This window comes from Vicia villosa, unplaced genomic scaffold (genome assembly GCF_029867415.1).
Source record: "Vicia villosa cultivar HV-30 ecotype Madison, WI unplaced genomic scaffold, Vvil1.0 ctg.000577F_1_1, whole genome shotgun sequence".
In the NCBI taxonomy this organism is placed as follows: Eukaryota; Viridiplantae; Streptophyta; class Magnoliopsida; order Fabales; family Fabaceae; genus Vicia; species Vicia villosa.
In genome coordinates, this window is record NW_026705263.1 from 150,381 (window position 1) to 167,976 (window position 17,596).

The window sequence follows — 17,596 nt, forward strand, 5'->3', positions numbered from 1 at the left end:
CTCTTGGGCAAGATGCCCCATTGAGTTGAAGATGGTTACTTGAGGCTGAAGTTTTCTCCATGGTCAGATTTTGAAATTCTCTTAATTCAATTACAATTCACTTAAACACAGGTTTTTTACTTCTAATCAACTCTAAAAAGCTTCTAGAAGATGATTAGCAATCAAAACGCATGGAATTGGTGAGTTTTGAAGGATTTCAAGTCACATTTCATCTGTGTGAATGGTGCACAAGATTTCAATCAAATTCTTATCATTCACCACACCTCAGCATTCTATTTCATCCCTCTTATAAATAGGGACCTTCCCCTCTTTATTTTGCAAGCTTTTGAGAGCCAAATCACCCTTGCCAAACTCACTTTCGAGCTCTAAATTTCAGAAATCGTTTTCATCTTTCCAAAGCTTCCAGCTCCAAATTTTTTATTAATAAACCTTCCTTGATCTTTCTTGAAGCTAAATAAATCAAAACCAAAGCAAATCGTGTCCTAAATCCAGCTACCAAACTTCATTTTCAGAGCCTCAAGTTTGAGTTTCAATTGGTAGCAATTCGTGATCATTTTCTATCAAACTTATGCCTATCTTGTTCTCCTCATCTCCCTGAAGTTGTAGCTTCTTCTGTTTATGAATTTGGTTGAGTTTTAAGCATTTCATGTTGGTTTTACTTTTTACGATTTCTTTGGTTTTTTCCAAATCAAGTAAGATGTAGTTTAAATAAATCTTTCGCGAGGATATGGCTAAGATTGTCTTGATGAGACAAGTAAAATGATGCCACTATGAGCAAAATCCTTTGAAAAATCTTAAACTCGAGGTTGAAGATGATGTGTTGGCATCCTTCAACCAATAAGAGCGAGGCAATTGTTATATTTCCATTGGTTGGCTTTTATTTGACTCAGTGAAGTGCTTTGGCTGAGGGTCTATGATGGAAAGCATGCTAGGATCATGCCATCGCATTAATGAAAAGATCTGATGGCATGCATTATTGAGCGCATCTTCTTATGGTGTGTCTCATTGTATCTGATCTGATGTTTTATTTTCTTTTCTTTTTTAAAATCCTTTTTTATTCTTTAATTCATTTAAAATACCAAATCACATTTAAAAATTACCCAAAAATTCTTTGATTATTTTCTGGTTTAATGAATATTTTTGTGGAATTTTATTTTGAGATTTGATATTTTTCTTGATTTTTGCTTTGTTAGCTTTGTTTTAATTGGTTTAGAATTGTTTTTTGACTTTCAAAAATTATAAAAAAAATTGTCAACACTTTTTGACTTGTGTTTGATCTATGGTTAATTTTTGGGATTTTTGTTTTATGTTATAATACCATTTATGTATTTTATCACAAATTTCCAATTAATTAATCATTTTTCGTCATTTTTAAATAGTTTTGAGTTTCTGAAAATTATGAAACCTTTTTTAAAAATTCATATATAGTTTTTCTTATCTTATTATGGTCTTGTGAGAAATTTATTTGGTGTTTGGATACCACTTAAGTATTTCATCAATAATTTTTTAATTTAGACCCTTTTTAAATCCCTTTTATATTTTTTAAATAATAATTTTATTTCTTTTATGAATGGTTCTGACTTTGTGAACATTTTATGATACCTTGACTTAAATTCATTAATATCATTGAGTTTTCTTCCCTCTCTTCTTCCCTTCTTTGATTAGTGGGTTTAAGTCTTGTTTGAATTTATTGTGTAGAGGTTTTGATTTTATCAATCCTCTGATTAATCATCAAGAAGAAATCCCATAAAAATCAAAAGAAATTCATCTCGACATTATGGTTCTAATCTACTTCTTCCCCTTTCTTTTTCTTTGTCTCGTATCAGAGAATGATCATTTGTGGCCTAAACCTATGTTTACAAGCCCAGTGATGGTTGACTATTTGACAATTAGATTAAAAACTTTGAAAGCTTGTTATGTAGAGGTTTTGATTCTATCAATCTTCTGACAAGTTTTCATAAACTTTGACCTACGTTCATTGATCATTCAAGCTAACTATTGACTACTAATTACTAACCATTAATATCTAACTTGTACTTTATATTTCTTTTATCTTCTTTATTTCTTATGCTCTATGCTTTACATTACTATCTATCATTCATTATCATGTTCATGTACTTTTTCCTTTGTCCACTTGGACATATGTTTATGTTTATGCTCTTTTTCTTTTGTCCACTTGGACCATACTTTTACTTTGTTCTTAAAACACTAATAATCAACTTGAATCATAAAAGAATTAAGATGCATTTGGAATTTGGATACCTTACCTTAAGCTTGGAGGATGGATCTATGGACTTAGAATTAGGATCTTGACCCTAGCACTTTGGAGTTTTATATGAGTTTTGTGCTCCTTTGATTGTATTGTGCTTGTTTGTCTGGAAGTCCTTGGAGTTTGTCATACCCCAAATTTGTCCTACCCTTAATTTATAACTGGCTTAAGTTTCATACTCATCTGCATACCTTCCACTAGGTCATCTAACATAACCCATGCATTCATTAACCAATAACTTGAGACATGGGATCAGAGGTCTTCTAGTGGATTAGGGTTCTATTGGTTTGAGGCTCCTACTTTAGATAAACTTGATTCACCAGGTTGTTCTTTGAGCACGGGGATCAAGGAATTAGGGTTTGATTCATGAAATTCTTATTAATCAAGTTACAAGGTTCACCAGCAAAGGGTAATTGGATCTTATGTTAAGGTGTCCTTCTGTGCTTCAATCCTCGTCTTCATCAAAAAGGCCCCTAAGCATTATGGTTATATGAAGGGCATCAACTGATGAAAGACTTTGTCGTGGTGCAAAATACAGAGTTGTGAATTCACTGTTATTAAGGCATTTGCTTGTTGGTTTTATGCGGATGGCTATTGAGTTGGATTCATTATCGTGAAACATTCATTTCAAGTTACTACTTGGGGCTACAAGTTCTTAATATACGAGCTTGATGGGATTAAAATGTGATGTGGAGTTCAAGTTGCAAAAGCAAAGCTTACCATTGAATCTCACTCAAATATCCATTCATTCAAATTGATTAAAAGGGTTATACCAACAAAATTACATCCACATTTAATGTTCCTCATTCATCATCAATCAAGGCAAGTCGACATACCTGATAAAGACCAATTTCAAAATCCAAGGACTAATCCCAAGGTACATCATCAAGATACAAGAGGAATGCAAGTTTCAGAAAATAAAGAACTTCAGATTGTATCTTCAACTTTGAAACTATAAAAAACATTTCAAGTTATGTGTCTAAACTTCAAGGTGCATTTTTTTCAAATGTTACAAAAAGCCATACGCTTCTTACAAGGTCTTAAAGCATCCAGTTTACAAAGACACGGGTTATGTACAAGCTCTTACAAGTGTTACGAAATACCAAAGGTTTTGTTACATTCAGTCCCTATTTTGAATTCTAAACAATTTGCTAATTCTAGTGGACATAAGCCAAAGTTGTGTCCCTCGCCAAAGCTTGTCTCGGTTCGTCTCCTCCATTTCTCCGTTACACAAGTGAACAGCTCCTGCACATTCAAGAAAAAGACGGCCATTCAAACATAACTCAGCAACATCCAACAATATCATCATCTCGTGTCAGCACCTTCGAGTCATACGCATATATTTGACATAAACCTGCAGCTCACATAAACAAACCGCAATAGCATTACACCAGAAGAATTGACAAGAAAGCAGCAACAAGGAAATGTACAAATGATCCACCATCAAATCCACATACAAACATTACATACATTCAAAGAAAAGCATAGCAGCAGTTCAGTCAAAAACCATACAACCTCTACATGATTAATAAGAAAATCAAATGAATACTTTTAGCACACCTGCAGTAACAGAATTAACCACAAACTAACTTCCAGCTCATTCTTAAACATAATAACTAACAGCCATAACAGAAATAACTGTCCTAACCAACTTTCACCCCTAACTAACTTTGAGACATTCCTGAAACAGAAAAAAACAAGTTTGTAACTAACCCCAACTAACAGTAACCGATTCCTAACTCACTCTCAAAGATCCACCCTTCAATCTCCCCAACCGAATCTCAATCCAATGGCTGAAAACACTCTCCTCTAACTGAATTCTCAGCCCTCTCATTCTATATAAACCACCTTCTCCCTCAGTTTCAGCTCTCGATTCTTCATTCATCATAACCTTCACTTCACCATTTTTCCACCATCTTCAATACTCTCTCCCATCTTCATCACTCCAATTCCATCTTCAATCTTCACACTCTCTCACAATCCATAATCTTCATCTTCAACCTACAACAGAAACCGTAACAAACTTCTTCAAACTTCCTCTGAACCTTTCTTCACCATAACCTCTCTCACGAATCATCACCTTCAATCTCCATCATCGATCCTCCACCACCTCAAATTCAACTCCAATCTCTCATACTCTGCTCTCAATCACATTCAATACACGGTCGTATCAATAATAACAACACACAGAAAAAACAAGAAGTAGAAGAAGATAGAAGAAGAAACAGAATCAAGAAGAAGGAGGAGAAAAAATGACAAAAATATTGAAGGCATTTACCTGATAAATTTGTTAGGTTGATTCGAATCCGAATCGGAGAAGCGCGAGAGAATCGAGATGAGTGCGAGAGAGGAAGAACGTGCTGAGGCAGAGAAACGAAGTTGAAACAAACCGAGAGAGAGAGAGAGAGAGAGAGAGGATCGTTTGAGACGAAGACTTGAATGCTTGATCAAAGATGGAGATGATACCACCATCGCCGTCGCGTCTGTGAGAAAGAGAGGAGTGGCGTCGTCGCACCGATTGTACGAGAGAGATGAAGAGAGTCTGAGAGTGAGAGGCATCGGAGAAGGAATCAATCGGAGAGGGATCTCCGTCGCTGCACCGCCGTTATCGCAAAGAGGAGGGGGAAGAAGCTTCAGGTAAATTCTAATCGTCACATGACATTTTAACCTAATCCCTTTCCTTATTTCAATTTTTCTTTCTGTTAACTGGTTTAATTAGAATTAGAATTAGTGGAGATTAACTACTTAATTGAGATTAACACAGAAATCTGAAAACAAAACTGAATAATTCATTTGGGCCATACGATCCTACCTTGGCCCATTCTTGTTTCACAAAAATCTGAATAAAAACTTTCTTTGGGCCTTACAGTCATAAAATTGCTGTCTACACACCCCCATAGGCCCATGCTCTCACTTGTTTTTTTTTAGTCAAAAATTACCTTGGGCTGACTCTCCCCTGGGCCACGCGCCAGTTTCACTAGGCACACCACCATTTCCAGTTTCACACCCCTCGAGCCCATGTTTAATTGATAGCTTTTTAGGTTTTTCTACTTAGTTTTTGCTACTTCTTTTAGGTAATAAAAATGCATTTAGTAAACACCATAAAAAATACTAGTTTTTAGGTTCATCAATTTAGATTTTGGCTTGAATTAGAATTCCCTTAACACATAAAAAGCTCATAAAAATAGTAGTTTTTTAGACTAATTTTAGTACCAATTTGTGGATCACTTCTTTTATCCTTTTATGTCATTTCCATGTATCTTTTGTATAATTTTTTGTATGATTTTGTTGCTTAGTTTTTGGCCATTGGCCTATTTTGTTAATACCATCTTAATGCTCCTTTTAGAATTTATCGTGTTAACTTTAGATAATCAACAATTAGATTTAGAAATTAGGAATAGTTCCCTCTTTTCATTCTTTTTTCTTTTACAACAATAAAACATCTAATAAATACCAAAATAAAATCCCCTTTAAAAAACACCAAGAAAACACAATAAAACATTAACAAAAAAGTAAAAATCATTAAAAAGGGAATGGAAGCTTGAATCTCCCTTGCTTTAGGGAATCATTCGAGTGCTTGGATCTCCCTTGCTTTAGGGAACCATTCGGGCGTAAGTTCCCAAATTCTAAAAGACACAAACCAAAGAGTAACTCGAGTTTCCCTTGCCTTAGGGATTTCCTCGAAACACTCAAACTCTCTCTCTCTTCTCTCCTTTCTTAAGGGCATTGTTATCTCCGCTCTATTGCATCCTAGGTTGTCCCCTTATGCAAGAGCGCGAGCGTTAACTCCGCCCAAATAAAAAACACAAAAACAAACAAAAACATATGAGCCGAACTACGGTGCTCTGATTCCTGAAAAGGATACGTAGGCATCAAGTCGCGGGGCTTGAACGAGCACAATTGTAAATATTTCCTTCTTTTCCCCGTATTTCATTTTGCATTCATTCGCATTTAGATTTTAGACATAGATACACACCCTTTAGATAGAAACAAACATAGGTGGATACCATCGAGTACGATGGGCGTGAGGGGTGCTAATACCTTCCCCTCGCGTAACCGACTCCCGTACCTAGATTCTCTGGTCGCAAGACCCTGTTCCTTCCTTTCCTAGGTTTTCTGATATTCCTTTCCCTTATGGGATAAATATATTGGTGGCGACTCTGTTCATTTTTCGCGAGCGTGCGACAGAGTTTACTCCAAGGATTGAGTTATTTCTCTTTGTGTATGCAGGTGGATTCTTTAAAAGTCCTTGATGGTTAATTCCAAGGCATTGTGATAAGGAATTCATATGAACACAATTGTTACTCTGCTGAATTTTTGCTTCAAGTTCTCATGGTGTATTCCCAAGGCTTTGTGCAAGTTGTACATGAAGATATTAAGTCTATGTGGGTTCTATAAATGGTATTGTGTTTGCTTGGTTATGGTTTAAGTCCAAAGGATGGGAAATCTACATTGACTCTTTAATGTCAAGTGTTGGCTTCTTGTTTGGTTAGATCGTTCTTATCCTTAGCTTTTATCTTATGCTTTAGGATAGTCCCTTCATCGCCTTTCCCCTTCTTAAATTTTCAAAATCTTGTTCCTTTTTCCAAAACCTTCTTATGTTTGCAAATTATTTTAAAAATCTTTCTTTAAAAATATCTTTTACCCTTAGCGGCTTTTCTTAAAAAGTTTAGACATGATTAATTATTATGGTGGGATGTAAAACCCCAAAGTCTTGATACTGATTGATATGATTGAACCTTTTTCACTTGAAGGAGTTAGTGGCATACTTGTTGATTTATTCAAGTTGGAGCCCTTCTTTCATTTGTGATGCAAATGGTTCATTTGTTCTCATGTTCAAGATATTTGGTTGAGTATTCTCTTCTATGATGATAAAGTGTCTATCTATATTTCTTCAAACCTTTTTTACCTTTTAATTGGAACTACATTTTCTCTGACTTCTCCATTGCACTGAGGATGTATGTAGGCACAAGATGTAATGTCTTGCCGAGCATAATTTTAAAATTAAACAAAACTCTTTCTTTTGCACACAATTCTCTTTTTACATAGATTTTTAAAAAGGTTCCTGTGGAGTACCATAGATATGAGGGGGGCTAACACCTTCACCTTGTATAACCATCCCACGTACCTAAGATCTCTGCTTTTTTGTGGTTTTTTATTTAAAAACTTCTTTGGGTTTATTTTGCTCTTTTCCCATTTCTTTTGGAAATAATAAAGCGAGATGACGACTTTCACTAAAATAATAAGTCAAGTCAATCAATAGATTTGATATCAATGTTTCCCTGCTACAATCTCCTATAGTGAATGTTTGTGTTCTCTTCTAAACACCGCTATTTTTTAAATCTGGAAAGGTGCGACAAAAATCGAAAGGTTTGAACAAATTCACAGAATTCATTTGGATCAGACGACTGAATACATATCTGTAGCGGTGAAATTTGTGAGACTAAAGCCATTAAATTAACTTAGCTCATATGTTTTAAATAGGGTCTCCACCGCGCTTTATTGTTTCCAAAGGAAATGGGAGAAAGAGCGAATAAAACCCACAAAAGTTTTTAAATTAAAAACCAATAAACTTATCAGAGACTTGGGTACGGGAGGTTGTTATGCAAGGGGAAGGTTTTAAGCACCCCTCACATCTATGGTACTCCATAGGAACCTCTTTGAAAATACTATTATTATTGTTTGTTATTGTTATGAAATGCCTTTGTTTTTTTGTTTAAATAGAGTAGGAGGATGAGAAAAGAAGGTTTTTAATGTGAGCTCGATAAGATATCTCATCTTAGGCCTACATACCCCTTAAGTGCAGTAGGGAAGTCAGAGCTTTTATAGTTACTCTTAAAAGGAAAATAAAAGATCCAAGTTGACAAAATCTTTTTGGGTGTTGAGCTTTAACAATACTCAACGGAACAATACTTAACAAAGGGTTTAAAATGAGCCAAGCTTTAACAATACAAGGCCCAATGGTTTAAGAGCAGTTTCACCGGGAATAATGCTCCTCTTAGTACCAAGGTTTGAAAAGGGTTGGTTGAGATTTAACAATACAAAACCAAGGGTTGATTTTCAAAAGATTGAGCTTTAACAATACAAAACCATTTTCAAAACAAGTGGGGTGCAAAGCTTTAACAATACTAAGCACAAAGGTAAAGAGATTTGGAAAAGAGATTGAGTACCTTGAAAATTTTAGTCAATACCATTCCCATTCCTTTGGATATTTCAATAACAACTTAAGCAATCAATCATGGATAAAATAATTCACACAAAAATAACAAAAGTTTACTTGGTGAAAATATCAAAAAAAGAAATGATTTTTGGATTTTTAAACATATAAAAGACTTATTTTTTTGATTTAATTTTTAAATGATAAAATAATAAATATTTTTGGTATTTTAAATTATATTCTAAAAATAGACAAGTTAAATGATAAGTGTGTAAAATTTCAAGTCAAAATGATTAAGTTTGCTATTTTAAATAAATTATAAAAGTTGGTTAAAAAGAAAAATAAACAAGTCAAAAATGATTATGTTTTGGCCTTGAGAAGACTTGAACCCACGCCACTAGAGTCAACAACTCAAAAGCTTACTACTAGGCTAGCGCGCTTTAACTGATAACGAAAACACGCGCGTGAATATATATTTAAAAACACGTTCTAAATTCATACTGAACTTCATCTTCAATCTTTGGCTCGTGAATTTCAAAAATTCAAACATGATCAAACTTAATCATTTCCAGAAATTCAAACATGCATCTTGTTCAGAATTCAAACACGATTCTAACCATGTATCATTTGTGAATTTATTCAACCTATAACTCTTTAATTTCTGGAAAAAAGCTAAGAACCCTAAAACTTCAAACAAAAATTAAATGATGAATATGCACAATCAATCCCTAAAACCTTAGGGCCATTATTCCCTACATCATGCAGAGTAGAATGGTATCAAGTTTTATTAAAAATGGTACCTCTAACACTAAGTTCAAAGTTTGAGTTTTTACCTCTGGAAATGGAGATCGAATCCTTTCTTAGAGGTGTTACAGAAGTGGGTTAGTGATCTGGATAGCTTCCTTGCTCCTCAGGGAAGCTAAATGAAATCTTACTTGAGCTTGAACAAGCATTGAGCTTCAAACCCGATAGTACCTACAAAACAAGAAATTTGAAATGGAGAATTTGATTCTAGGTGTTACAGAAGTTGTTTAATGGATTAGATAGCTTCTATATGATATATGGAAGGTATTTGGATTGATAGTTTGGACAATGTGTAATTTTGTTGAGAGTTTGAAGGTTAAGGCTTCAAAGAGCTCTTTAATGGAGCTTGTTGGTTTGGGATGTTTCTGAGGGTGGTGGAAGTGATGAACAGCTCACAAATGATGTATGGAAGCTATTGGAATGATTGGTTGACACTCAGAACCTCTGGAACTCAAAATGACTCTAAGAATGTAAATGACACAAAAAATGGATTTCAAGTGAAAAGGAGACTTTGAGATTTATTGTGTGTTTGATGCAATGAGAAATGCCCTCTATTTATAGGCCAACATTAGGGTTTGTGGGTGAAGGAATCAGATCAAAAGGCTTTGTGGTTTGAGAGTTGTACTATCTTGCTTCTCCATGAAGAAAAGTGAAGTTCATGGTTCCAAGAGCAAGGTACAAGCTCAAGCATGCTTGCAATGACTTTATATGAGTTATAGAGGCTTGCTTGTGATGTTCAATTTGCTTTTGGTGTAGAAGAGACATGGGAGAGGCTCAAGACAAGTTGACTTAGCATAAAGCCATGCTTTTCTAAAATGGAAGTGGTGACTTTTGTACAAAAATGGTATGAAACTTGGATAATACATAGAACACTTGGATCATAGCTCAAAAATAAGTGAAATCATATGAGTTTAGTGTTTCAAACAAGTTATAGGAGCTGCAAGAAAGGAATCTTTCATTTGAAATGGTTTTAGTTCATAACTTCTTCATGTTCATGGCTTGAATTCAAGTGCTATGGTGCCTTCTTCACAAAATCATATCTCATAGCTCAAGTGATGAAATTCCATGCTAATGGTCTCTTTGGAAAGCTCTTGCTACATACTTCAATCCACTTGTTGAAAGTTTTCTCAAACTCATTTTGGATCTTGGTGAAAAATGACCACAAAGTTGGAAAAAATCTAAATCACTTTTTGAAGAAATGTTATAAGTGGAAAAGTTGTTTGTTTGATCAAGATCTACAACTTTCATGTTGGAAGATTTTTTAGTTTGTAGGTGAATTTTGAAGTTCCCAAAATGAGGTAAAAAAAAACTTAAAAACCCTAATTTTGACTTTTGTTGACTTTTTTATTCTTGATTGATATTCTTGATTGATTTTCTTGATTGATTTTCTTGATTTTTCTTGATCAAATGACTTTAATAATCATATGTTGATGATTTTGATCCTCAAAAGTCCATAGTTGACCAAATTTCTCAAAAGTCAAAGGTTGACTTACATAATTGACTTTTTTCCATATGAACTGCAATCTTGTGGATTCCAATTGAATCAAGATCTCCTCTTCAAATGGATGATGTGAGTGGATTGTAATATTGAATTGAAGATCCTTGAATCATAGTTTGAGTCATGGAGCCATGTCCTGATTAAAAGTCAACTTCCTATATGAATTAGGTAAAAACCCTAATTTGTGCACCAGATGAATTTGAAATTTATTGATTTTAAATTGAGCCATTATTGGACTTTGATTTTGATGGGGAAAATCATTTGAGCATATGAGAATGCTTGAAGTCCTTTTTGGGTTTCAAAATCCTAATTTTTCCTGAACTCCCTGATTAATCACTGTTAGGGACCAAATAGTACTAATTTTCATATATTGTTTTTGGTCCCTTTAACCACTTTTTACTCAATAATCACACTTTTATTCATACAATTTAATAATTTTGCAATTTTGTTCATTTTAGTTTATTTGAATTGTTATTTCACATGTTTGTTAGTTTTGTAGCGTTTTTAAAGTTTTGAAGATCATGGAAGCAAAGAGGAATTACTTGAAGACTTGGAATAGCAAAAGAAGTGTTGATGAGGCCAGTTTTCCCCGCAAACATCCTTTGCGCCGCCAACTGCTAGATGCTGAACAAGTCCAGTTTTGAATTTCACTGTTTGCCCCGCAAACATTGTTTGCCCCGCAAACACTGCGCTGCAGAATTTTATCTTTTACTTTGTTGCCACTTGTCATGAGAAATGGGCTTATCTTTTGAATAGGAAAAGTTAGTACGAATTAGGGGTTATTAAGGGAGATAAAAAAGGGGAATTAGAACATGCTATCCTATTGTGAACCAAACATTGAGGCTAGGGTTTTGGGAGAGAAAAGAACAACTTTGTGAGAGATTGATGTTCTTAGCTTCTTCTTCATTCTTCTTGCTGTCAACCATGGTGATGAGTAGCTAAATCCCTCTTTGACAAGATTGGAGGTAGTAGCTATCCTTGTTAACTATGTATTTTCTCTAGCACATTTGTATGAACTTCATTGGTATTGAAATGGATGAATGTTGTTGTTTTATCTTTTATATTTAGATTTGATTTATGATTGAGAAATATATTTCAAGTCTTGGTCTACAACATTTTATCAAATAGTGAATAAATGCTAGAGATAGATTTATTTGCTACTTTTCTATTTGTATCAAACAATCAAGATTAGTATATTGATAGTTAGAGTGAGAGATCATCTAAAGATTAATATATTAACTTTCACAATTTTGTTTAGACATAAACGTTGTTGGGAGGATACTAGAGCATTTCACCATTAATGAAGTTATGCATTTGTTGTTAAAGTCACATAGAAGATAGGGGTAGTGAAACCAAACCAATCTTGTCATTCTTTTATTATTGAAACAAGTTTTAGTTTATTGTCTTACAATTGTCTTGATTAGAACAAATAGCGATTCAAAACAAAACAACTTTATTACCTTTCAAACTTAAAATAATAGTAACTATAGAACGGCGGTAATATCACCCAATCTCTGTGGATACGATTTAAAAATATTTGCCTTGAATATACTATTCAACAAATTGGCGGCGTTGCCGGGGATTGGCGTTTGATATTGCAAGCATTGCAATAGTTCATTGTTTTAAGTTTGTTACTTTATTCTTAATTCTTGTGCGTTTCACTTGGTTTGCTAGTTTTGTAGATTCTTGTGTATGCGAGAAAAAGCTACTGAAGAGCAATTTCATTTTGATCCCGAAATTGAAAGAACACTCCGAAAGCTCAATAGCAAGACACGAAGAAGAAGGAAGTTAGCTCAAGAGAAGCGACAAAGAGAAGAGGCATCTACTTCTTCTAACTATCAAATTGAAGAAGTAGTTGTAGACACTTTTGAAGGAGACATGGCGGGTGTTGTTCCAACCGAAATGTCCGCCAATAGTCCAAGACGTACCGCCTAATTTGCACGCAATGCACAAGGTGGAGCAAATACGGAGATGAAGACCGGAATCCTTCAACTTGTTTATGCAAATCCATTCACCGGAATGGATCATGAGGATCCTTTCGCACATCTCACCAAATTTTATGAGATTGCGGGTTCAACGGGAGTCGATGCGGCGAATGAAGAATCATTGTTCAAGAGACTATTTCCACACTCATTAATTGGGAAAGCCAAAGAATGGTATCTTGATCAATTACCAAATGTGATGACGGATTGGAATCTATTGGAATAAAAATTTTTAGAACGATATTTTCCTCAATCCCGATTCATGGAGGCCAAAACGGCAATCGCGGTTTTCAATCAAGGAAGCAACGAGTCCTTAAATGATGCTTGGGAAAGATTCAAATCCATGCTTAGAAAATGCAAGGGTCACGGTTTTGATGATCTCACACAAATTCACATCTTCCGCAATGGACTTCAACCGGTGCACAAGACACTTTTGGATGCTACCGCGGGTGGATCTTTAATGTCAAAAAGCACGGAGGATGCAATAATGATAATCGATCGTATGGCACTCAATGATCTCCAAACTCAACATGATAGGAGTCCATCACAAAGGAAGCCGGGTGTTCTCGAATTAAACACCAATGATGCCATCCTTGCTCAAAACAAGATTCTCTCTCAACAAGTTGAGTTACTCACTAAGCAAATGTCGAAGCTTCCACAACAAATGAAGGAAATTCATGGGATGCAAATGACTTCTCACGTGGCAAGTTGTGAACTTTGTCAAGGTGACCATCCTACCGGGTTTTGTCCTCCTCCCGAGGGTGAAGAAGTGAATTATGTCAACAATCAAAATCAAGGTTATCAGAGGCAACCTCCACCTCACAATAATCCGTACCAAAGAAACAACCAAGGATTTCAACCCTCAAGATTCAACAATCAACACTATCAACATCAAAGTCCTTATCAAAGCCCAAACCCTCAAGTCCAAGGTCAACAATCTCAAGGTGGGAGCTCAAAATTGGAAGACACTCTTACACAATTCATGCAAGCATCCATGGCTAACCAAAGGAGCAATGAAGCGGCCATAAAGAACTTAGAAACTCAAGTGGGTCAACTTGCAAAGCAATTGTCCGAACAACAACCGGGATCTTCTTTTCCCGCCAGCACTCAAACAAATCCAAGGGAGCATTGCAAAGCCATTGTGACAAGAAGTGGTAAAGAGATAAATGGTGGAATAGATGGAGGTGTTATAGTGGAAGATGATGAGGAAATAATAGTTGAAAACCAAAAGGGTGAGGTGGTAGTTGAAGATGAGGGAGAAAAGAGTGAGGAGAAAGTGGAGGAAGAATTAGTTGAAAAAGAGCGGAAAGAAAAAGAAGGAAGAGAGAAAAATGACAAAAAAGTGAAGAGGAATAAAAAGAGAAATGAGAATGTGAGCACAATTCCTCTCCAACATCTACCTTACCCGCATGTGCAATCAAGGAAGGAAGACGCAAGGCGCTACGCTCGATTTATGGATATATTTAAACAACTTCACATAAATATTCCATTTTCCGAAGCATTGGAGAAAATGCCCAAGTATGCAAAATTCATGAAGCAAATGCTCACAAAGAAAAAGAAGTACACGGATGAAGAGACAGTTGTGCTTGATGCTCATTGTAGTGCAATTATTCAAAAAACTCCCCCAAGAAAGGAAGCCGATCCGGGACGAGTCATTTTACCGATCACCATTGGAGGTAACTACATTAGTAATGGTTTGGTTGATTTGGGGTCTAGCATCAATTTAATACCTTTATCCGTTGTCAAGAGATTGGGGAACATTGAGATGAAACACACCAGGATAACTTTGCAACTAGCCGATAAGTCTATCATTTCACCATATGGAGTTGTACAAGACATGCTAGTAAAGGTTGACAAATTTTTGTTCCCGGTTGATTTTGTGGTAGTCGACATGGAGGAGGATTGTGATGTTCCATTAATACTTGGAAGACCATTCATGAAGACCACCCGAATGATGATTGATATCGATGATGGGATTATGAAAGTAAGGGTGCAAGATAAAGAGGTAATTTTTACTCTTTTTGAGTCTACGAAGCCTCCTAAGGATGAACATGACAACTTTCGAATCGATGATGAAAAAGGAGAAATCATTGAGGTGGCGAATCAATTTCACAAGGACAAGGAGAAGGCAAATCATGAGGGAAAGACTCATCACAAAAACTTTGAAGTTGGACAAATGGTGTTAGTGTGCAATTCAAGACTCAAGGTGTTTCCTAGTAAATTAAAGTCAAAGTGGTCGGGGCCATTTGTTGTGAGAGAGGTGAGAAATTATGGATCCATTGTGGTGGAGGACCCTAAAACACAAGAAAGCTGGACTGTAAAGGAACAAGGAATCAAAGGATACCACGATGGATAAGCAAACCGCGATGGTGTGTCATTTCGCTCGTCAAGCCTTGGTGCACCATCGAACCGTCGAGCTCAAACGACGTTAAACAAAGCGCTTGTTGGGAGGCAACCCAACGTCGTAAGTAAATTCTATTATGCTTTTTGATTTTTGTTTTCAGAGTTATTTAGTAACTATTTTTGAAAGGAAGTGGAAGTTAAGTGTAAAAATTGGCATTTTTCAAAAATTCAAGTCTGTTTGCCCCGCAAACATTGTTTGCCCCGCAAACAGAGCACAAACAGTGAGTAAGCCAATTTTACAAAGAAAATTTTTCTTGTTTGCCCCGCGAACAGGTGTTTGCCCCGCAAACAGGTCAGCCAATTTTGAAAAAGAAATTTTCATCAGTGATTGCCCCGCAAACAGGGCACAAACAGTGAGTAAGCCAATTTTACAAAGAAAATTTTTCTTGTTTGCCCCGCGAACAGGTGTTTGCCCCGCAAACACTTCAGTACAAAAAAATTCCACTTTCAAAAAATTAAAAAAAAACTTATAATTTAACCTAGTTTTTTATTTTTATCTTTTATTTTTACTTCTCTCCTCTCACTCTATCGCTCTCGTCCTCACTAAACTCATCTCCCATTCTAATACCCTATCTTCACCCACATTCCTTGGAAGCGGAGTATGATGCATACGCAAATTGGCCTGTGGGCAGACCACTTTTCATGGGGGGGGGGTGCAGGAGGCAACGATACCGGAAGTGAGGACGATACAATGGAGGATGTGATCGGGACAGTTGGTGGTGGTGATGAAGAAGAGGATTGAAGTGGTGTTGTAGCATTTTTTTTAGTTTATTTTTATTTTTATTTTAGTCTTAATTTTTTTTTGTTTTATTTATTTATTTATGGTTTCACTTTTTGGTTTTTAATTATGTACTTCATGGTGGCTCTCGTTTCACCATTTGAACATCTTTACAATTGCATTTTTATTATTGTTGTTTAATTGTGTGCTTGGGTGGAAAGTGATTAGCCTAACTTTTCAAATTAATTTTGTTTAATTGTTCTTGTACAAAGAGAAGCTTGAGGAATCAATGGGCACAGACAAGAGATGATGTTGTGAACACTTCGAGTGGCAATGATGAGAATCGGTATCAAGGAAGATTAAGGTACACTTTATCGCTCTCTAGACTTAACATGGTTAGTTGATGGTGTGTGCAAATTGCTTAGCATAAATTCCTTGAGTCATATGTCATTTTTGAATCAAAATTTAGAACTTAACCAATTGTAAGGAAACTTTCCATTGTACACTAAATGCGGGATACCGGAATTTATTTCAACTCATTGTTATCATGCTAAACCATGCATTATTCTTATTTGTGAAAAGTGTGAAAGTGATAGAGGCATTGTTTGAATTTGAGAAAAACCACTTGACCAAAAAAAAGTTAAATCAATTAACCTTGTGAGGAGTGATTCTTAGTTAACCCCATTGAGCTTATATTAGGATTCATGTAATTATTGAATATGTTTGGTAGATGAATCCTAATTTCTTTTGTTTCATTGGAACCTTCAACCACAATGGTTGCAATTTTGCCTTGTGCCTATGTCTATGTAGGGAGCATTGTTGTATCTAATATGGTTTGAATCCTAAAGTTGGGGAGAGTTGATTGAAAAACAAATGAAAAGTGGTACTTATGAGTTTTGTGGTAATAAGAAAAGAACAACACATTTTGAAAGTATGGGGCAAGCAAAAGAAATAAAATCGTTCCCGTTATGTGTTGTTAAAAAATAATGAAAAAGAAAAAAAAAAGAAAAAGAAAGAAAAGGGGATTAAGGCAAGTCTTGTTGTTAAGTGAATTGATAGGAATGCTCCCTTAGGATAGGCATTTTTGTTTAATTTACCTTTAATAAAACCCTTTCTTTGTAACCCAAGCCACGTTACAACCTATAAAAGCCCTCTTGATTCTCACTTTGCACATAATTTTTGAAATTGTTATGGTGAACGTATGATTTGAGTTGTTGTTGATTTAAATGCCCGGATGAGTGAAAGTAAACCCTCTTGTATTCATCATTACTATGATGTGTGTGTAGGTTTGATTCAATTTTGACATGTCTCTTTTGGAATTTCTTGATAATAATTTGCACTTTGCCATCATTCTTTCTCATGCTTTGTTTTAGCATTGTGGTGAGTGTACTTTGAAAGGACTTATACTTTTGAGCCACTTGAGTGTTCGGTTACCTTGTCATCATTCTCTTGTGCATTGCTCTTGCTACTCTTGTGAATTTTTGTTTAGGGACAAACAAAATGGTAAGTTGGGGAGAGTTGTTAGGGACCAAATAGTACTAATTTTCATATATTGTTTTTGGTCCCTTTAACCACTTTTTACTCAATAATCACACTTTTATTCATACAATTTAATAATTTTGCAATTTTGTTCATTTTAGTTTATTTGAATTGTTATTTCACATGTTTGTTAGTTTTGTAGCGTTTTTAAAGTTTTGAAGATCATGGAAGCAAAGAGGAATTACTTGAAGACTTGGAATAGCAAAAGAAGTGTTGATGAGGCCAG

The 17,596-nt window shown here is 35.3% G+C and overlaps 1 protein-coding gene across 1 annotated transcript; it reads left to right on the forward strand.

Moving 5' to 3' along the window:
• The first annotated feature begins 13,170 nt into the window (after positions 1–13,170).
• LOC131629519 (uncharacterized) lies at positions 13,171–15,066 on the forward strand. The gene is made up of 2 exons (XM_058900300.1): positions 13,171–14,082; positions 14,263–15,066. The coding sequence occupies exons 1-2, from the start codon at positions 13,171–13,173 to the stop codon at positions 15,064–15,066; spliced, it is 1,716 nt and encodes a 571-aa protein (XP_058756283.1).
• Positions 15,067–17,596: the final 2,530 nt, after the last annotated feature.